General features: G+C 31.8%; 2 protein-coding genes and 1 long non-coding RNA gene across 3 annotated transcripts; 1 reads left to right on the plus strand and 2 right to left on the minus strand.

Annotated features, from left to right (window-relative positions):
• Nucleotides 1–3,105: 3,105 nt before the first annotated feature.
• Nucleotides 3,106–8,084, minus strand: LOC135143840 (uncharacterized). Its single transcript, XM_064075780.1, has 9 exons — nt 7,982–8,084; nt 5,817–6,026; nt 5,681–5,767; nt 5,013–5,089; nt 4,830–4,966; nt 4,529–4,767; nt 4,275–4,474; nt 4,059–4,213; nt 3,106–4,001 (listed from the first exon to the last, which is right to left on the minus strand). The coding sequence occupies exons 1-8, from the start codon at nt 8,082–8,084 to the stop codon at nt 4,073–4,075; spliced, it is 1,194 nt and encodes a 397-aa protein (XP_063931850.1). The 3' UTR covers nt 3,106–4,001; nt 4,059–4,072.
• A 5,392-nt stretch (nt 8,085–13,476) lies between these two features.
• Nucleotides 13,477–15,909, plus strand: LOC135143799 (uncharacterized). Its single transcript, XR_010282905.1, has 3 exons — nt 13,477–13,543; nt 15,013–15,148; nt 15,848–15,909. It is a non-coding gene; the product is annotated as an uncharacterized LOC135143799 (long non-coding RNA).
• Nucleotides 15,910–16,488: 579 nt separating this feature from the next.
• On the minus strand, nt 16,489–17,427 carry LOC135143841 (putative nuclease HARBI1). Its single transcript, XM_064075782.1, has one exon. It carries the CDS (start codon nt 17,425–17,427, stop codon nt 16,489–16,491), a length of 939 nt encoding a protein of 312 aa, XP_063931852.1.
• Nucleotides 17,428–23,028: the final 5,601 nt, after the last annotated feature.

Consider the following 23,028-nt stretch of genomic DNA (forward strand, 5'->3'; position numbering starts at 1 on the left):
CTAGAGTAAACTTTCATTAAAAACAAAAAATGTGTATTAATGTCTGAATAAAATTTTTGCCTTAAGAATACATGACTTTTTGAATGTAGTCTATTTTGTTAATGGCATCAAAAACACTCAGTCCTTTACAGTTTTAAAGAAGCATTTTGGCGCTTGGTTGTTTTTTGAGAAAACCATGATATTAAATTTATTATTCCGTAAAAAGGCACTAAGTAATCTTTTGAAAAATATTATATATATTTATATTAATTTAACGACCTGCTATAAAAAGGAACATATGCCATGAAACAAAAACAAAAATGATTAAGTTAAATTTGTTTCCCCTAATTCGAAATCGATATCATTTGAAAAACTCTCCACATAAAATTCACAGTTTATTCCCCGTAAGTTTTTGTAAAAGAGTTTGGGATCCTCGGGAATAAAAGGACATAATGTTTTTAGATCTGCCAACTTTTTACGCGGTATTTCTTTTCCATTGGGCCATAATGTAAAGAATTTTCCAAAATTTTTAGAAGTCTTCCTTTTATGCATCAAAACTTCATTGTAGATCTCATTTTCCTGCACACTAAAAAATAAATGGTTCCACGAATTATAATATCGGCAATTCCTACAATATTTTGTGGTCGTATATAGGACAATGATTATTTTAGTTACAAACATCATGAATTTATTGTTAATTTTTATGGTTACAAGAACTTTAAAATATTGTAAATCTGTTAACCACAAAACTGTGGTTATAAAAGCCAAAAATGTTGTACTTGCTGGAACCATATTCTACGGTCTTATTAAACAAAATTTGATAATTGTCGTAACAAAAAATTATGTATTTCAACTGTAATAAATGATATCATGAACGATATTTTATGGTTGTTACTGCCGCACCATTAATTAATTAATTAATTAATTGATTAGCACTTTTGGAGGAATTAAACAAAAACTCGTATTTTATTGAAAGCATAGGTATATTGAATATAAAATGAAAATATAAACATAAACATATAAAGAAAATTAAACAATACTTCTTAACATTATAGAAACATATTTATATATTAGGCTATTACATAATATATATATGATGAATATATGTACTTCAGTTGTTACGTCTGTTTAGACAGAACTATTTATATTAATTAAACTATTTCCATCGTATGACATATGGTATAAACAATTGACGTGTAACTTATCAATCTCCTGAAGTTCCTCTGTTTTAATGTCATTTTGTAATTTAACATAATATGCACGTAAATGCTGATCATAACCTAAAGTTTCAAATAACTGGAACGTTATCTTTATAATATCAACTTCAGTTTCAGCAATAGAACATACACTGCCAAAAACTGGATGTGATTCTGTGAGATACACTATTAAAATAGTCCCGTGTTTTATTAGTTTGTCATAAACTTTTATCCATTTATAAATAAATCCTTTTTGTTTGTCATATTCTGTAATTGCAGATTTTTCAATAAATCGGGAAAATCCATCCTTAGATATCAATTTGTTACGCAGTTTTAGTTGGTGTCGGATTGCAATTGTTAAGCAAATATTTTTTTTTGAGTAAGAAATATTAGATATATTTTTTAGAGTTCTATGCTTTGATTCGAATCTCATTGACCAAAGATTTATTAAGGGACCAGACATTCGCATAATTAAAGGATAGTGAATCATGTTGTGATGCTTTGGTTTTAAACTGTACCCTAATGAACATAAGATTTGGTGATGTTCTGAAATAAGGTTGTTTAATAAAAGTGTAGAGTCCATATCAAATTTTGAAGATAAAACAATATCTAAAATACTCCGAAGAGATAAATATAATCGCCAATAAATATTATTAGAAGGGACCAAATGACCAACCATGATTCCAAAGAGAGTCACGAAATATAAGGTTTCCGAAGCTGATAGTCTTATGTTGCCATTCTTTAAATGCTCCTCCTTAATAATAGGTAAATTGCAACGAGCTTTATGATTAAATGCCAAAATCATTTGATTTAAGGCTTCAAGAGAAAATAATTTTGCTTCATATATATTATTTTTCAAAATTATCTCTAGGTCATATTTACAAACCCCTTCTAGGAGATCATGCATTATATCTACTGAAAAATTCCTAATTACGTGAAAATTTCGTAACTGATTCCAAACGGATGGACTTTTAATGCCAGATGAGCTACTGTCGCAACTGGATGTATCAGCGGAATAATTTTCAATATTACGAAATAAGCTCGAATCTTCGGTCAGCTGAGATTTCATCTTAGCTCTATCTACTTTACAGATTCGACAACAACGATTAGCTGTAAAACTTTCAACGAAACCTAATATTGAATTTAATCCAAGGTTGTCGCCAATTATTAATCCCAAAGAAAAATATAAATGGTAATTGATACCGTCTACATTAATTGCAATTCCTACGCTTTCTAAATATTTCAATTCATCTATCACAACCTGAAATATGTTATTTCCTATATCTTTACGAGCACTAGATCGAAACAACTGAACAAAAAATATGTTTTCCAAAAGAGACTGAAATTGTTTTGGAAAGCATGGCACCGAGATGTAAACTACACCTAATTTGTTCACACCAGAATGTGATCCTAAAACATTTCCTGATTCAAAATCGTCAAAATATAAAAATAAGGGAATAACTAATTTCCCAGAGAATGATTTACGGATGTCTTGCCATAAATTACACTGAACAAAATTCTCAAAGAGACTCGTAGAATCCAGAGATTTTATATAATCTAAAGTTGCACTTAAAACATTAGGAAGTTCAAACACGCGTTTTAAAACCTTCCGTAAAGGAATGAAAACAGTTGTCTCCTTAATGCTAACATGTTTGGGACACACATTTTCTGAGTAAGTTTGTAGTGATTCAGAAAGAACAATTTCTACAGGTTTAATATATAAGTCGTGTTTTTCTAAATATTTAAATATCATATGTTCTGATCTGAACAACTTAAATTTACTTTGAACATACAAAAAACTTGAAGAAATGTATTCTAATTCATTATTTTTGATATTGCATGGATCAAAAGTTGCTTTTAAAATATGTTCTATCTCTGAAAGTAAATCTCTAACACTAGAGATTATATTTTGCATTTCTGAACGGGGCACTGAGTTACTTTTATATAAGTGAGAAATAAAAAGCGCAATACTACTCTCAATTTGATTTTCCTTATTTGCAATTATGTCATTATATAATCTGTTACTAAAAGGTTCACAATAATCAGAAACTGTTGTTTTTGAAACAACACTATTGGGAGCTGTATGGAATAAAGGTAGTGTAAAATTTGTATCTGGACTACTACACTGACCTGTAACGTTGTTAGACAACCACTGAGTATTCAGAAAGTTTTTTCTGTGAAAATTCGAAAGATGTTTGTAAAAAGAGTTGTATGAACTAAATTCTTTTTGACACGAATACGAAATGCAGCGAATATATTTACCATCATAGGAATGTCTATATTTCATATGCAATAATAAATTTTTTTTTGAACTTGAAAATTTGTGACAACAATTCATTATTTTTAAATATTACTTCTCACTCTCAGATTCATTACACAAATCAGATATCAGAGCAGAAACAATTGAAGACTTTTTGTCCCACTCTGTCTTTAAATCATAGATGTAAATTTGTATTAACTGCCAAACATGAGAACATTCAGGTGGATATTCTGCAACAATTGCATGAATTATTTTAAAACAAGTGTTTACACTTTTCAAGGCCGATTCAAAAGGATATGTACAGTTATCGATGGAAATATAGCCCTTCAGGTTGTTCAAATCTGGTCCAACAATTGTTATTAGAGGTTGGCATAATTGTTTGGTTTCCGCATATTTTCGATGTCTTCGTTCCAACATCAATTGCATCTCTTCACTGGTTTTCACGTAAGTAATGAAACTGTTCGCTACTTCAACTTTAGACGGTTTCCATTTCTTTTTATTTGTCGTAACAATCACTACTGGCATTAGATACGGTAGTGTTAATAAACTTAGAACAGCAGTGGCGTCTAAACAGAAAATTATTATTAACTCAAATTACAAAGAAATAAATCAATTGGTTTTACCTTCATTCAAAATATTAATGTTTTGATCCGGAAAATGTTGAGTCAGTACGCCTCGGTATTGGGCCAATCGTAATATAATATGTTTTTTTTTTATGTATTTCGGCAAAAAATATTTCTGATTTTTTGGGATAAAGATAATTGAAATCAATTTCCAGCTAAAAAAATATACCACCTATAAAAATGTGAACTTACATAATATACTGTTATATTACTTACTAATTGATAACCTAAGGACTTTTCTAAAATTTTATATTCTTGAAAATATTCTTGGATAGTTGTGGTTGTATTCTGGTTATAGCGGGGAATTCTTACACATGTAGTGGCCTTCCATTTAGCCAAAACTTCTGGCCAAGGTTCTGTATTATACCTTAACCAACAACAAAAGTCTTCCACGTCATCCTCGTAATCTTGACTACCTATTAAAAAAAAAGCGTAGGAATTATATCTTCAAAAATTAATTACATACGTACTCGCTATTTCTACAGTTTCATGAACTTCAAGGCTTGATGATGGACACGCAGTGGTGAGAACGCCAGATTTTTTCAACTTCTTTCTTTGATTATGGTAACGATCAACTAATTTACCCCTCATACACTGGACAGTTTTTTTGTTTTGTCTAACATACGGTATATAGTATGTGGAAATATCTTCGTTCGGGAATTCTTGCTTTATGAGACGGGCTAATTGTAAAAGTTTTCTGGTCGGAATACTAAAATAGCAATTTTTTACAAAAATGTATGTTCGATTTTCAGTTCTTTCGTTAAAACATACTAGGAATTAATGTCTTGTAGTAAATCGTGATCGATTAATAATGCAACGAGATCATCTCTTAATTGCGGTGTTAAATGGTTTTTCTGGGCCAATATATTACGACCTTTTATAGAATTTTGCAAAAATTTTTTCAAATCCTACAAAGCAATGACATCTTACAAAAAAATATATGTGTTTACTTACAAGCTCGTATGTCACTTCCAGATTTGGAAGTTTTTCCAAAAACGAATCACACCGTTTATACGGTACCGGTACAATATCTAAAAACACCATTCAAACATAAAACTCTTAATAAAATAACAGTAAGTCACTAAGCACCTGGTCCTTGATATTTCATTAAACAACAAAAAATCATCAAAGAATAGAGTGGGTGATTTTACTACGTTGGGCATGCTGATTCTAAATCTGCAATTAGTTTTTTTTTTTTTTTTGTATACGTCACATTATCGAGATGATCGACATAACTGATGAATGACTAATTGAATTTTATGTTTCTGCGAATATGATCAAACGTGTATATTCCTCTCCGATGATTATAAAACATTTTTATGTACCATTGCATTGTTAAAAAATATCAAGTAAAGTGGAATTACGTGACAACGTCGCATTGGAATTTACGGTTCTAAACCTGAGGAAGAAGCCACTGAGAATATATAAAAATATAAGTAAGGTGCTCCATTAAAAAAGCTAAGCTATGTAGTATGTCTCAGACACAGAACATTCTGTGTAGTTAAAAATAATTTAATGATACTCAAAGACCCGGACAACTTTTCTATTTTCAATAATAATTGAGTTATCGCTTAGTGACTCACCCCTGTATATATATGTCATTACCAAATATCATACAGTACCTAAAGGTAAATTATCATCCACTCTATAAACTGTAGAGCACGTGCCTTTACTAGTGCTGGGAATGGGTTCTTGTGTCTCTTTGTAAACTAAAATTATATACATAAAAACATGTTTTCACTTAAAACCATACATTACCTGAAGTATCACTAGGAGCATCATTTGTCTTAACTACTATTGTTTCTAAGCAGTTATTATCTGTTATTACATTTTCTTCGTCAATTCTATTGTACAACTGTCTAAAACCTTCTTTAAATTTAATTCTGTCCCCATACTTTGCAATCAGTTCTTTGAAATCTTGTGAATCTGTGTTAATTTTTGAGAATGTATCATCATCTATCGCTTCTTCTGAAAAATAATATTACAACATTTAAAAGTGATGTTAATAAAATTTACAGTTATTTATTCGTTGTTACAGTTATGGAAACGAACAATTTATATTGTACATACTTATGTATGCATTTTGGCAAACCACATTTTAAATTACTTTTAAAAGGAAAAGATACTACACGATTTTGCTTTAATTCTCCAAAATTTAAAAGAAAAAGGTTGGTGAAGATCACAAAAAAATACAGTGTCAGTATCAAAAGTGTGTGGCTATGTAAGGTACCTAAGCCAAATATTGCCATCTTAAGGTTTAAAATTTGTTGGCAAATTAAATTTTGAAACCTGAAAGCTATATATAAACGATTGTTACGTGAATACGAATTGCCCATTATAAAGATAACTTAAAGCCGTATATGATTCAATTGTTTAGAATTTAGGCGATTTTTAGGCCTGACAATATAAGGAATATGGCAATATATGGCTCAGACACCGTATAATACCCTTAAAAAAACTAAGACCAAATTTGATTTTATAACTTTTTCAGAAATCAGTCCGTTTCTGCCAGGAATGTATCAAATGTATCATAAAACATTATTATGGGTTTTACCTAGTACGAACTGAACTGAATAAAAGATTAATCAGAAATTTTTTGGCCATAGCACACTTCAGTGTATGAGCAATTTTAATTTGAATGGTACCCTGTACCATCAACGTACTCATCAAATAATTATGTAGAGTGCGTTCGTAGAGGAACGTCCTCAGTTGACACTGTTTTTCTCAACCCCTGACCCCGTTGTGCATAACTAACCCATGACGAGAAAAATATACCAGCATAGATTTTTATTAATCGCACACACTATGATGTTACTTGCATCACGTTACACAATTTGTTTAATTTACAACGGAACAAAGTATTTAACATTAGGATTGTATTATATTAATTGGCATATTTTTAAAGTAATGTTTAAAATAACATATTTTTATGGAAAAATGAACTGATTCAAACATACCTTATCCTTGTATGACTTAAAACAAATGAACACGAAACCGATCGTTGCATCAAGTCTTGATTGCTTACATTGCAACTATTATACTAAGTGAAGCACGTATATTTAGCTACTTACCTTCAAATTTAGCAATGAGATGGGACAAACTCCATGCTTGTAAATATTTTTTTACATTTTCCATTGTCGCAACACCACAAAATGAATTATCAGTATCACAAAACACCAACTAGGTAAACTGTAATTTTTTAATTCTTGGGATAACGAATCAAAACACAAAGACGACTACGGACGACCACAAATGTGCTGACAATTGTCTGGCACTAAGTGGGAAATTATGCCATTGGTCGAATCGATGGCGGTTAAATTAAATTTAACTATAATTGTGGTTTGTTCAACAAAAGGTTATAGTATGGCAGATTACTTCCAAACATTATGGTTGTTACAACCATTTAGTAAGAGTTATGTCAAAAGAGTACTACACATATAGTTATTGATACTATATGGTTCATAACCAAAATTGTATGATTGTTACAACTATTTACTTTTTTTCACCTATAATGTAGCCAACAATAAATAGGGATATAACAACCAAATTCATTTTAACAATCAGGTATGGTTGCAACATTTTTTAGTGTGTGATTACTTTTCATAAAAATAGAAAGCGGTTTATCTTTAGTAAGTTTAATCACTCTTGTTTTCAAGCATCTAATTCTTTATTCATGTATGCCTTCTATTTGTGACACTAGACTCTAAATCGGCTTCACTACAAAAATGTTCTTTCTGCATAAACTAAACAATGAGTGGATTTTTCTTTCTACCATTCTGGACCAAAGCACGTAGCGCTTATAAAAAAGGAAAAACAATACCAAGGCCTATTCAAAAGAAAAAAGAGCAAAACATTCCTCGTTTAAATTTGGACTACAATCCGATCTATTCTTACAGCATCTCCTCTTTCACGACAGCTTATACCGTTTATAGGTATGTGTCTATCGAGGAGAATCATCGGCACGACCATCAATCCTGAATTCGTCTTCGACGCATGAGCCTTTGGCGAATCAACAGGACAGGTCATTGTTGTTCGATATTACTGTAAGTCATGAATAGATGGAAGAATCCCAAAACCGAGAAATGTTTTGAGAATATTTGGCAGCACTCAGTTGTCCGTCAAACTTCGTGGGTCCTCAATCTCTATGGCCACTCGAGATCTCACCAGTTCAGATTTAAGAACAACTGCATTCTCAATAAAAAAAGGCTATGCTAATTTTGTTATTGATTTAAAAAAATTTAATTATTTATAGTGTACATAACAGGTATCTAAATTTATTTCTTAAAAATTTTGACTTTTCAGCGCTTTACTGAAACACTAAGATGGTTGAGCGCTCGTATGGTCTATAAACATCCTGCAAATATTTTTTTTCTGTTGTAGAAATCGTTCTTGTGCAATTTAACAATACTTTATAAAGTTTTAGCTACCTTTTTAGTTTGCATATTATCTAATTGAATACTAGCCTTATAATTTATAAGCATCGCTCAAAAAGACGTGATGAAATTTCGGTTCCTTGGCAATCTTTTTCTGTAATAGCGATTGTTCTTATTCAGACTAACAGTTATAATTTTATGTTGATTTAAAGCATTTGTATACTGTTGCGGTATGGTAGGTGGGTAGGGTATAAAATAAAAGTAGCAGGGCGGTCCTTCTTGTCGCGAGAATGATCTTTAATGGCAGACGAAAACTCTCGTCTGATGAGATTCTTTTATATTTTTTTTTGTTTCTTTTGTTGTAATAAACCAAGGATTTTATATAAATAAGTAGACAGGATTGCTCGATCCGTCGAATTATTCTGCCTCAGCGGCGTGACTGGATGACGTCATATGCCGACCTAATGCCGACCGGCTCGCTAGCGGAGCATTAATTTTATTGGTCTACCATTTAATGTAGAGGTGAGAATAAGACTAAAAAATGTGATTTTCTTTAACTATTGAGCGGGTAACAATATCTACTTCAATATTATCATACGAGGATACAAAAAATGATTTAATTACTAGCTTCTAAATATGGTAATCTTTTAAGACAATTCAGAGAATTATTATTGACGAACAATATCGAACTGAAGCAGCATGTAAACAGTAGATATAACAGTATTACGTAGTGGGGTAAAAAAAAGTACTAAATAAGTGCCTATGAAAAGTATAACTTTAAACAATTCAATTTCATAATCTGATCCTCCACTAGTCGTCAATAACCGAGTGAATAACGCTATAAAAAGTCCATTTTTTATCCAAGGTATGTAATTTATAGATTTGTAAAACGCGTTTATTTGGGGGATAAAACTAATAGTGTAATAGTAAATTAAAGCAACATTACCTAGGTAAAATGGAACAGAGTTGTAAATCTCACTCTAAAATAAGTATATTTATATTAGTTTTGTTTTGTATGAGTAACTGTGATTAATCTTTGAACCCTGAATACCTTGGCAAATAAAATACTCATATTATTTTGTAAGTTTATTTAGTTTCCTACGTTTTTTTCGTTCTGTATCCGTATTTTGAGCAGATTGACTTGACTGACTTGCTCTTTTGCGACTCCTTTTCTCGATAAGTTTAATGTTCATATAGTTCATTCGTATTATCGTTCTTAATTTGCAAAATGCCCTAATGATATCCCTAGTAATCGTCGTTTCCCTTCGGTTTATTTTTGTGGTTAATTTTTCAACTATTCCTGAACATTTTTTTAATGCATCACCATGGTGCTGCTCAAAATAATTGTTCCACTTTTTAATCTTGGTATGCCATTCTCTTGTAGGCTGTATAAGACCACCATATGATAACTGTTGGACCCAAGACGGTAACTGATAACTCTCTTGCTTTTTCTTATAAGTAAAATCACCGAGTGTAGGATCAGTATTTCTAAATTTTTTTGCAAGATAGCCCGCGATATATTCCAAAGCATCGTTAGTTACTTCAGGACAACTTCTACTAACGTCAGTTGTATTCAGTTCCGATGAAGACGATGCATTTGAAGAAAATGAACTGCTGCTATTCTGGGTCGATTCGTTTTGTAATTCTTCGACTAATGCATCGGATATATCGATATTGGCATTTTTTAGAACACTAGCCGATATATATTCCTCTGGAACTACATCGTGTGTGTTTACTTGACTGTCCAAAATGCCTGGATTTTTGCCCAAAATTATTAACCGCATCCTTTGAATGGCAGCGTTGGGTGTTGGATGTTCGTCTGGTCCTCGACTTCTTATTTGAAAAAAAAAGTTTTCTAGACAATCTTGGTTTAGTTTGTGTGTGCAAATATATTTTAAACTGCCATAGGTAGATTTCAGTTCCAAAAAAAGTTGCTTAAGTGACTTTATAGACATCAAAATTCCTTTTTGAAAAGTTTGCAGGGTGTTCTTTCCAAGCGCACGCATATTTTTTGTTGTGTTGTACATTTTATCAAGACTTTCATCTTGTTCTTGTAAATGGGTTCCATATGCCGATTTTGTGGGAATATTAGCCGTTGACGTATAACTGTTAAATATGTCAAACCATAGGCTGACCATTTTTATAAATTCCGCTGTATTTTCGGCTAATTCTGGATCTCCTCCTGGCCTGTATCTTTTTAAAGCTTCTGCCACGGTATTAGATAATAACTGTGCTGCTAGACGAACTTTTTGTCTCTCGGTTTTTTCAGCTCTTACATGTTTCGCAGTAAGTTTATAACAAACATTAACTTCTTTGTCTGTATACTCCACTAAGCTCTCTAACGGTTTCTTACTGATGATAATATTTTCATCTAACTTGAAACCTGTGTCTAATAACCAGTTGCGGATCAATTTTAACAAATGCGGTGCATCTGCAAACATATAAATATTTTTATTTGTTTGAGGATGCTTAAATGACGTATTATTAATATCGACGCCCAACTGCTTCCAAAGCCCCACATTACTGCTGCCACAGTCGCTAACACATCCCACAACGTTGTAGTGTATTTTATAAAGTTCTGTAACTATATTTAAAAGTATCTCTTTAGTAATTCTTTGATCAAAACCAATAAACACAGGCTGCTTCCATTTGGAAAATCATCCGCGAGCCATAACGACTTGTAATTGGCTATGTGGACCAATTATTTTATCTGAAGCGACGTTGTATTCATATAAAGATTTAACTTTGACTTCATCAAATGCCAGCACAACCGTTTTCTCAAAATCAGACATCTTTTCACCAGCTAAAGATAAAAACCGTAAAATTTCTTTTAATATTCCTTCATCGAAACTTATTTTTAAAGCCCATCTTCTTAATGTTGATAAACCAGGTAGGGGATAGTTTAATGTATTTTTTACGTATACGTATGCTTTCTTGCTATAATACCTTAGGGTAAAAGCAGCTGAAATTTGATTGGATGTCCAATTAACTCGTTTTTTTTTGTTTAACAATAGAGCAACTTGATTCTGCGTTAATATTTTCTTCAAAACATCTTCTGCTTCGGATTTTTTGGCCTTTATATGATGGTTACCGCAACTGCTTAAGGAGATTTTTAAACTTTTTTTCTTATAGTACTGCACTTGCGAGTTCAATAGTTTTATTTTTTGTTTATATTTTTCTTCCATGCGTTCATATTTAACTTTTAGGTTGTTATATTGATGAAATAACTCATCGTCTTCTTTGTTGTGTGATGTGGAAGGCTGAGAAAAAAATTCAGTGGGAAAAGTTCGGTCCGGGATTGCAGTTTCTTCAATGTCAGTTTTTGATTCTTGTATTTTGTGTTCCGCTAAAATATTTTCAACCTCTTCCTTTTTTTCTCTCTTTTTATATCTGTTTGCACGGTCAGAGGAAAAACTAGGGTCTCCATGTTATTGTGTACCTTTATGCAGACTTGGTAAATTTAAAACTGGAACAGCAGTTTGTTTCAAGATTTTCTTCTGTGGCAAACCTTAAAAAGAGCATTATGTTTACGATTATTTTCTGCAGATAAGCTTGGTTTAAAACCTAGTAATTCATTTTGCAGATCTCGTTCATAGTCTTGCTGCGTAAAATGAGTAGAACAAATTACGCTAGTGTTAGGATTCATCTTGTCGGCCCTTTTACATCGTCGAATCCACTCATTCCCAATTGTAGAAGAAGTCAAATTGTTTCCCTGAGGAAATCTGTGATATATAACTTTTAGGCCTTTTTTTTTTTCGTCTCAATCAAACTATTATTGCAACCGAATACGGCGCATCGCATTCCCGGCATTTTGAAATTATCCTTAAGTTGAATAGGGACCCTATTAAAACAAACTACATATTTTTTAATCATTTCATAAAATATAAAATGAATTTTGTAAATTCATTTTCAAACAGATTTCAAATCAATAATATTGTGTCTGTTGTTTCAAACAAATAAAAAATGAATAAAAATCACGATTTAAAAAAAAAAAATAAAGAATTTTTTCTAACCAACAAAATGTACAACCAAATGATTGCACAAAGAAAATACGAATTAAAACAACTGTAATTAAGTATTAATTAAAGTAATATACTAAGGGTGGGTTTATATTACATGGCTTAATTTTTGATTAAGTTAATCATAAAATTAATTTAATTTCGTGATTAAACTAATTGCGGTTTACATATCAATTTTTGGAAAAATTAATCACGTTGTTAACTAATTCAGCGAATTAAAAATGTAACCAATCCTTACGCAAAGTTGGTACCTATTTCACGTCAGAAAACTGTCAACGCGGTCGCGCAATTAAAAACATAACCTATAAAAGTGAGACGCGCGAAACTTTAGAAGGCTACTCACAAACGAAAACGTTAGTTTTCCGTGTGTGTTTCTGTTTCCACTGTATTATGGAGGACAAAAAGGCAAAAAGAGAACGTGGAAGAAATTTCACTGAGAAGGAGAAGGAGGCAGTAGTCGAAATTATAGAACGGTACGTAGATGCAAGTGGAATAAATTTGTTTCAGTGTTTTGTTACTTCTTGAATACCTGGATCTCAGAAGTACCGAGTGTTCTCTGGATGTATGCAAAGGAATATAGCACAAGATTAATTTGGATTTGGAATTTTTATTTTTCTTTCTTTAAAATCTAACATATCGTAGTGTTCATACAGGTATTTGGCGACTTTTAGAGCAACCTTGTTTTTGCCTACTTACATTCTTTCTTGCTAAGATTACCATGGATCACATTTGATATATCCTTTCCCGTTCCTTAACCAATCCATTTTCATTAGATATCGCCCACAACTCGAAAACAAAGTAACAGACGCCACTTCCCATCGGGAGAAACAGGCAGCATGGGAGAAAGTGATACACGAGTGCAATGCTACATCCCAGACAGCCCCCCGAACTGTGAAGCAACTAAAGGTCTTGTGGGCCAATATAAAAAGGACCACAAAAAAATCAATTGCCGAAGAAAATGTGAGCATAACAGAAAATATTTCTATACAACACATTTTTTGTTCAATTTTAGAAAAAACGTTACCTCGAAACTCGAGAAGAGTATGATGGTGAATACGTGGCTTCATTGAAACGATTGAAAATGGACGAGAAGGTACAGTCTATAGTATGTCAAAAAATGTGATTGTAGGGCATTGTACTCCTAAAATTAAAAAATTTAATCATAAATGCGTTTGTGCATGAAGTGTTAACAAAAAGATTTTTTTAGGATTACTCTCCATATCACACTGTGAGAGCAATAGTCACCTGTTTTTGAGTTACATGATGATTTAACATTCCCAAGTTTTTATATACATATTAGTTGTGTTTTAAATACGAAATACTTAGGAATACATTATAGTCGTACTGTCAACCTATTATTAATTGTGTTTTTTGCCATTAGAGTAGAACCTTCTACTCGCTATAGAAAACAAGAAATTTTTACTTATGTGACTATTGCACTGGTACACAATACCAAATATTTTGACTTGCGTGTTAATAAATTTAAGACAAGAGCAAACTAGCAACACATTTTAATGAAAAAAATATAACAAAATACAAAACAATCACAATATTAATTGATTCAACATCTGTTATGGCTAAATTCTTATAAATGTCTGACAGTCTGATGTATTTAAATTTTTTGTACATAAGAATTTTAAAAATTTTGTTTCGCTCCAATTAACTTTCCCATCTTTACCATTCAAAGAAAAATTTATTCCCATGTTTTCGGTCAATTCTTTTATATTAAAAATATTCTTCTGCTCTACTTCATGAACTTTGGCTTTCCAGTTTTTCTTGCTAAAGCTATTACTGGTATCTATAACTTACTAACTTCACTTTGGGATTGTTGTTCGCCTCTTGAACCTCTGGAGTGTATCATTAGTAGGAGACTGAATGATTATGGTTACGACATGTTTCGACTTTATTAATTAACGTCATCATAGGCTTATTTTTAACAAGCTAGTAACATGGATATTAAAATTTATGAAAATACATTGATAAAACTAATAATTAATATGCCCGAGATTTATACAAAATCTGAGGACGTTAATTAATAAAGTCGAAACATGTCGTAACCATAACCATTCAGTCTCCTAATGATACACTCCAGACGTTCAAGAGGCGGACAACAACCCCAAATTAAATACAACTTGAACAGAATGGATCTCCAAAAATTTACTAACTTCACATTTGATTTAACTATATCAGAAGACATTGTGTATTTTTTGTGTTCAATTTGTATCTAAATTAATATCAGATTATCAACATCGACTGAAACATCAAAAGCTTCATGATAGCTTACTTAGATTTTATTTATTTTTGAGATACGGCAGTCTTGCATTAAGTGCATATGTAACTTTCGGAAATGCAATACAAACATTTTGATTAATTTGAGCAGTACGCAGCTATTAAAAGCCGTTTATACTTACATATACTAAAACTACATTAATTTTTTTATAAATTAATGATAAATTTAAGAATTCGGTAAATTTTGACTTACGTGAGTATTGCTCTCACAGTGCGATATAACTTGGAAACTTGATAAATTATGCAGTGCTGTATGTTATATGCTTGTTTCAGAAAGAGAGATCTAAAACAGGAGGTGGACAGTGCAATACACAGCTATCAGATATGGACGCTCGGATACTAGCTATGGTGGAGCCCCAAGCTAGACCCCTGTGTAACATATTTGACTGTGACAATGTGTACCACGGAGGTAAAGTATTCATAATTTTATATAAAAATTCTAGGTTTAATTCTCTTACAAATACACTTGGGGAAAAATTAGCAAATCAACAAGGTATTTTTTTCACTAGTAGCCATGAAACATGCAATTGTCGACTTATTTCGAGGTAGTGAAATTCAACTTTCCTACCAAGGTTCAAAAAGAAGATTGAGGTTATGTTCGCAATACTTGATTTGATTATTTCTTAAAAAATGAATAAATGTGTGCTACTAACATTACTTGACTATACGCATGGTAGTTGGTAGACAGTGGAAGATAAAATGATTAATTCAGCGACAAGTATAAACGGTTTTCTTTGTGTTGATGATTTAGATTAAGTTTGATTAGAAATCAAAACAAAATCATGTTGCGTCAAAAAATTGAACGTTTATTTTTTCAATTTATTGCCTTATGATTTCTACTAGTGAAAAAAATAGTATATTAACCACGTTTGTAAAGCCACTTCTAGACCTAGCGCAAATTAGAACCCGAGACGCGCGGCTTTGCAACCTTGGCTAATAATATACTATTACTCGTTTTGTTCTAACTCCTTCATATAAAATGTCTCCTAATAAACTGTACACTTTCCCAAGAATGTAGTTGAAGGATATTTTTTTGTGCTATTTTATTGTAGGTATTTGGCAAGTTTAGTAAATAAATACATATTTTAATCATTGAAACCATTTTTAGATGTAGTTTTGTCCCCCACTCGTGGACTAATCGTTGTGTCACCTCCAACCCTCCCAGTTCACATGGATCCAGTTCCTGGACCTTCTTGGCGAGATGAAAGTCCTCCACCCTACTTACCATCACCGCCATCTGACCAACCCTTAACGCCTTCTGCCGTTGCTCCAGAAATTCCCCAACCACCAAAAAAGGTGATCCGGAAAAAAACGAGGATTGTAAAATCAAAGAAGAATACCGCGGATTTAAAAAGATTACTGTATCTTAAACGGATAAAATTGGCCGAGATGGAACTTAATTTTAAGAAAAGATTATACAGAATAGAATTAGAAATTAAAGAAAAAGAATTAGAAATTAAAGAAAAAGAATTAGAAAAGTTACAGAGTTAGGCAATATTGAATTATTTTTTGTTCGTTCGTTGTTTTTTTTTTTATATTTTTATGTAAAGAAGAAATATCTTTGTCATTTATATTGAAACACTACCTGCTTATCAAAAATGTCTCAATTTCAACGTTGTCAAATTTACGATCAGTAAGTTGTGTTTCAATAGAAATGGCAGACTTTAATTCAATATAACACAAAATTTTATTAAATATGTAATAGTGGATGTTTTACTTTTTTGTTTTGTTTTTTGTTCAAATTTGTTTTTATCCAAAATGCGTTCGAATTAAAGATGTTCGAACTGCTGAATTTTCATTATTAAAAATTCGAACATTGTTTTGTACGTGTATTTCATTAACCTCCGGTGGTAGGACAATCTCTGGGTCTCTTGGAGGTTCCTCGTCATTAGCAATAATTGCTAGATTGTGGAGAACACAACAAGCGACGATAGTTGTCAGTGTTGTCTCCATCTTTGTCCGCAAACCAATAGAGAGGCAAGGAAATCGTTTCTTAAGGACGCCAAAACATCTTTCTATGGGGTTCCTTGTAGCTTTGTGGCAGTTGTTGTATGCTGTCTCTGGTGCTGTTTGTGGACGAATTAGTGGAGTTAAAATAAATGAGCGGCAGGCATATCCACTATCACCCAATAAAAATCCATCACCATAGCGACCATTTTCGAGATCAGCACATAAAGCGGAATCGTTGAAGATGGTGCTGTCGTGGACGCTACCTGGCCATCTTGCCACAATGTTTAAAATTTTGATGTTAGCGTCACATACGGCTTGAATATTAATAGAAAAGTAATTTTTTCTATTTCTAAAAACTTCGGCTTCGAGTCCACCTGGAGATTCAATCCGTATGTGACTGCAGTCAATTGCGCCAATCACATTGGGCATTCTACGTAATCTATAGAATCCCAGTTTTACATGTTGTAATTCCGCTTGTGTTGGCATCTTGATGTATTGCGGTTTTAATGCTGCAATTTTTCGCACAACTCTTTGAATTATAAGACAGGCCGTTGACTTATGCACACCAAACGTATCGCCCACTAATTGTTGAAAGGCCCCTGTTGCCAAAAATCGTATCGTTAACAATACCTGGTTTAAGGCAGAAATCGATTTTCGCCGATTGCAGGTAGGTTCTAATTCCGCACCAAGAATATCACGCAGCCACAGAATTGTTTCTTTGTTGAACCGAAATCGCATTTTAAATTCTTGTTCATCATATAGTTCAAATGGATTTGTTCTGTCCCTTAAAGCTCTTCTCCTCCGCGGAATCCTTTGAACAATGTTTTCTTCGTCCGATGATGAAGATGACGACGATATATCCGATAAATCAAACATCCCGAAACTGAAGATATCGAATATAATAAAGAAATATGAATAAATTTATTGTGTTATTACTTACGTTTGTAATAATCGTTAAATTTTGTTTATTTTGACCAATTTCGCTCACTCGTCACAAATACGCGAAGCGTCAAAGCGGGCGAATTAGCGAGTTAATTGAAGTCGCTACTTCGATTAAGTTAATCGTGTGATTAACATTTTAATTAAGCGTAATTTCGCTTTTGTAAACCGATATGATGTTTAATTGTGTGATTAATGTCGTTATTAGCGAATTAATTTAACAAAAAATTAAATTTTAATTTTGTGTTTAATCGCACCTCGATAACGTCAAAAAATTAAACTAATCGATAATTAACGCTTAATTTTTAATTAAATATTTAATTCGGCTTTTATAAACCCAGCCTAAATGTGTATTAATTGAAACACTGCTAAAGATATCCAATGTTTTATTACGTAAATTAATTTGCTTCATTATTTGTTTCATCTTTAAATTTAACTTGAGAAATAATTTCTAAATTCTTCATCTGCTGTTTAACTTCATTCTTGACCAACGCCGCTATTTCACTTCTAATAATATTTGCAATATCTTTTCTTAATTGTTTTACTTCATTATTATTAGTAGTAATATCTTTTCTTAATTGTTTTACTTCATTATTATTAGTAGTAATATCTTTTCTTAGTTGTTTCAAATCATTATTATAAGTATTAAAATTAACCTCCATTTTTTTTAAGACAGACATTAATGAAGCCTTTTCTTCTTTTAATGTTGCGTGTGCCTCGTTATATTTGCTTTCCCACGTAGCAAGCTGTAAAAATAAGCATATAATAACACGAACGCATAAAGACGAAGACACGTAACGAGACAGACACATAGAAAGACATAACGAATGTTCTGACAACGCAGCTCATAGATTCGCTATAGCATAATAAAAGGTTTTGCAGGGAAATGTTTGTAGCACGACCTGCTAGATGAAAATGCGTCTATTACGTATTACGTCCCGCTCAACCTGCACAACACGGTGTAGATGTCGCGAGTACATACCGGAAGCCGTCAAATGACGCTAACATGACAACGAGACCCTAACCTAAGATTTTTTGTGTCGAATGACGCTTCAAAAACAAACGAACCTCAAGTGTCACTCGGCTTGTCAGTTTGACAGAAATTGGTGTGCGAGCGCCACGTAACGGAAAAAATTGCGAATCCCCGAAGTCAAAAAAACAATGAAATTTGCGATATTGAAGAGCCGCTAAGACGCACTTACATCTAGCACGTTGTGGTTTGTAGTAATCAAAAGTTCTGTGTTAATAATGTCACGTGTGAGTCGTGTTTTCTGTATACATTCGGTACACTCAGCTAAACTAGAGGTTATAAAGTAAATTGATGAAAAAAAAGTAAATTTTCAATTAGGAAACGGAACTCATCAATTTTATTAGTTAATTTCCATCAAACCAATATAGGGGAATGCCGTGTTTGTATTGCTAATAAACATCAACGAATGAAACGTTTAGGACAAGGTTGATATTTTGTGAAAACGGTACAAGAAAACATTTTATCAATATTTTTAACAATTGCTCATAAAAAGGTGTAAAGAGAGTATTCCTAGTATTTCATTTTGAAAACCAATGGACGCGTTTAGCGAACGAATGGCATAGTTAGATGATGATCACGTGTATGTACTGTTTATACATCTATTTATTTCCTTTTCTATATGTTTACAACAAACGAAAGGGACAATGTTGCAACTAGTGGAGAGCGTAGCTGTGTGCTACGTTGCCAGATCATTGGTCCTAAATAACATTACAAACAAATAGGACACATTAACACTGGAAAGTGATTATTACACTTGTCGTCGCTCTTGTCTCGCTAACGCTCCTCCGTCTTCTGTGCGTCTCTCCGGAACTCACCTGCGGCCTTGGTCGCAGCGTAGGTGTACTTCTTGAACTCATATTATTGGATCTAACACAAAGAAAGATTAAGATCATAAAGAAATATTACACATACAGGTCGCTAAAAAGTATGGATACAGCTAAATATTTTCAGAACGCTTTAGCAGAGCTCATTGAAATGTAGGATACAGTTGGAGTTTTTTTTTTCAATTTTTTACCATCATTTATTTTGAAAATGCAAGGCTAACTTTTTTAAATGGTACGGGCGATCAAATTTGTTATTAAAAAAAAACGCATTTTTTCTGAATTCATTAATGTAACACATGCCCATCTTTATTTTTATGAAAAATAAATAAATAAATAAAAATTCAAAGATATAATTCTGGAAAAGTAAAAGAAAATGGGTTCTCTTTCAGTTAAATGTGTTATTTTTGCAATTATCATTAATTTTTATTTATTTATTGGTCAAAGTTCAGGCGGCAAAGAACTAAAGATAGATAAAGACAACATTTCCAAGTGCTAACAAAATTTTACATTTTTCAAAATTTTGTTCGATAATTTTTTTAAAAGTTTCGATTAAAATAAGATAATTATGCATCACAGAACTCAGAAAAAATTTTCTTTTCGAAAATATTAAAATTGACCCTTCATGCCATTAAAAAAAAATCAAGTTAGACTTGTATCCCCAGAACAAATGAAGATGGAAATTTGAAAAACATCCTAGATGATGGAATTTAATACTTTTAACCATGTACCAAATTTCAACAAGTTTTGTTAATATTTAACTGTATCCACACTTTTTATCGACCTTGTATATACACTAATTATAAACAGGAATTAATCTAAAGGTAAATATTCCAAGCTGTTAAAAGCATGACAAACTAGTTGAAGTTGCATGTTCAAAATACCGATTTATATTCTAACAAAAAAGTAAACTGAAAAATCTTTTTTATCACAATTAATAGCAATCATCATCAATGGCTTGCTGGATATGTAGTGGCATATTATACAGGTTGATTCCAGTATGACCTTTCGAACTTTGATAGATGATTAAGGATGAGAATCTGAATAAAAAAGTCTTATACTAAATTCTCGACAAATTTTACGTTTAAGCGCTTGTTCAACAGCGGAAACGAAAATCTGGATTTTTTTTTTGACAAATTGTTAACAAACTTTCGTTTCCTGTTATATGCAAACAATTTGGAAATAAAAAAGCAAACATGAGATACCACAATTAAATAAAATTTTTACAATAAATTAAGAAATGACCAATACTAAAGAGAACAAAATTGTAGCAGAATATTATACACCTTTAAAAACAAGACAACAATCTGACCTCCAGCAATTTAAAAATAGTTACAAATCTTTTACCCAAGATAAAAAACTAAATATACCAAAAAATATCAATGAAGTAACTCAAATGAGAAATCGTAATTTTGCTATTGAATATCTCAATTCGACTGTAAATAAAAAACTAACAAAGACAGAATTTTGCAAATCTAAAAATATTTCTAGAAATTCCCTAAATATGGGATTAAATTCAGTTGGAATTCAGATTGCATGTAAGACGAGAACAAATGAGAACAAACGGGAACAATCCGAGACAAAAGAGAACAAATCGGAACAATTGGGAACAAAACAGAGAAAAAATAAAATAAAAAATAAAAAAATATTCGATAATGTAGAACATAAAGCAGGTAGTCGTAAACATATAAGTTTAGATGAAGAAGCAGATAAATTGATTAGTAAATCTTTAGAAACTTTTCAGTCATAAATGGACAAATTAGTTTCATACATTCCCAACGATGAGAAAGAAAAATGGAAAAAAGATTTAAAACCTATTATTACTGAAATAGACGGATTATAAGATGGAGCAAAAATAGTTGCGTTCAAACAAGAAGTAGTAGATAAATATATTGCAAGAAAAACAGCTAATTTGTTCCTTGAACAATTAATTATGACAGACTGTGAACTAGAATCCGCTAATAATAAAATCGATGAATTGGAATATAAATTAGACAACTACAATAATTATGATCCTAAGAAATTAGCAGAATTAAGAAACAAAACAGTAGTAATACCATCAAACATCGATGATGTAAAGAAAAGAACTCTGAAAATAGTTGAAAGACATACTAAAAATATGAGAGCAATAAATGAAAAAACTCAAAAATTGTAAATTAAATGGAAAGTACTGTATTCAAGAATTTAAATATATTCAATGAAGAATATCCAAAATTCAGAAAAAAGTTTTCAAGTCTTATTCAACAAGTTAATAAATTAAAAATTATTATTGTTATTCTTACGTTTATTATCGTAGTTGTTATTATTATTATTAATATCTTTTAAAAAAGTCCAGTCACAGCGTGCAAGCAGGTCATAAAGAAGAGGATAATTTGCATTCTTGAAATTGTTACATCGATCTTTACTATTCAAACGAAAAGGAAGGAAAGAACTCTTAAGAATTGTTTTTATGCGTAAATAAAGAGCGGGGTGATGTAAATCTTCTCTACCAATGGCGAGACTGCTTTCTCGACCACGCATTCAGAATTGAAAAAAATTAGGTCCAAAAGTTTTCCATGAACATTAAGAATATTGTTGTACTGATGTAAATTATGAAGATTACAAAAGTGGTTTATGGTGGTACAGAATCGATTTTCAATACTAGTAATATAGTCAGGTACATTGAAATCGCCTATGAATAGAACATTATTTTCATGTTTCAAAGGTTCTAATGAGTTAAGAGCATCAATAAAAAGTTCAAACTCTAGAAATGGAATATTAGGCTGTATATATAATACTACTACAAAGAATTTAATATTTCGACAATCACTAACTTTAATGCATATCATATCAATGAAGGGAAAGCTACTAGTAATACTGCTGACATCTAATTCGCTACACTTAAAAATATGCTTTATAGCAAGCAGAACACCACCACCTTTTGATAGTCCTGTTAATTCAGCACTCCTGTCTTTTCGAAACACAACGTAATTATTAGAAAATAATTCAGTATTACTTATATCAGGAGTAAGCCATGTTTCTGATAAACCAATAAAATCAAAATCATTTTCCAACACAGAATTATAAAAATTTGAAACCTTAGATCGGAGACCTCCAACGTTTTGGTACAGTAATTTAAATGAGTGGCAATAATTGGGTGAGCGAACTAGTTTAAAATTTTAGGAACGCCATTGACATAACGAATTCTCAAATTTGTTTCGCCTCTGCTCAACCGGTTGTTCAGCTCTTCTTTGACCTGCCTGTAGTACTGGTTTTGCTTGTGTGTTCTATCAAAGGAAATAGAAATATTCTTATATTCAGGCAAGCTTCGTAGGTGCTTCACACGTTTAATAAAATTGGTTACTTCTTTCTCGCTACGCAACGTGACTTTTAGAGGTCTAGTTTTTTCACTGGAAGGGCGACCCAAACGTTGAACCTGCAGATGATCATTATCATAAGACGAATCCATGGCTTTGAGGATTTTAATGGTCGAAACCCGATCAAGTTCTGGAACTTGATCTCGAGAAAAACTACTTGATTGTTCTGACACTCCAAAGAGGATTAAATTTT

Source organism: Zophobas morio, unplaced genomic scaffold, assembly GCF_036711695.1.
Source record: "Zophobas morio isolate AGI-343-1 ecotype UQ-CSIRO unplaced genomic scaffold, CSIRO_AGI_Zmor_V1 ptg000076l, whole genome shotgun sequence".
NCBI classification, from domain to species: Eukaryota; Metazoa; Arthropoda; class Insecta; order Coleoptera; family Tenebrionidae; genus Zophobas; species Zophobas morio.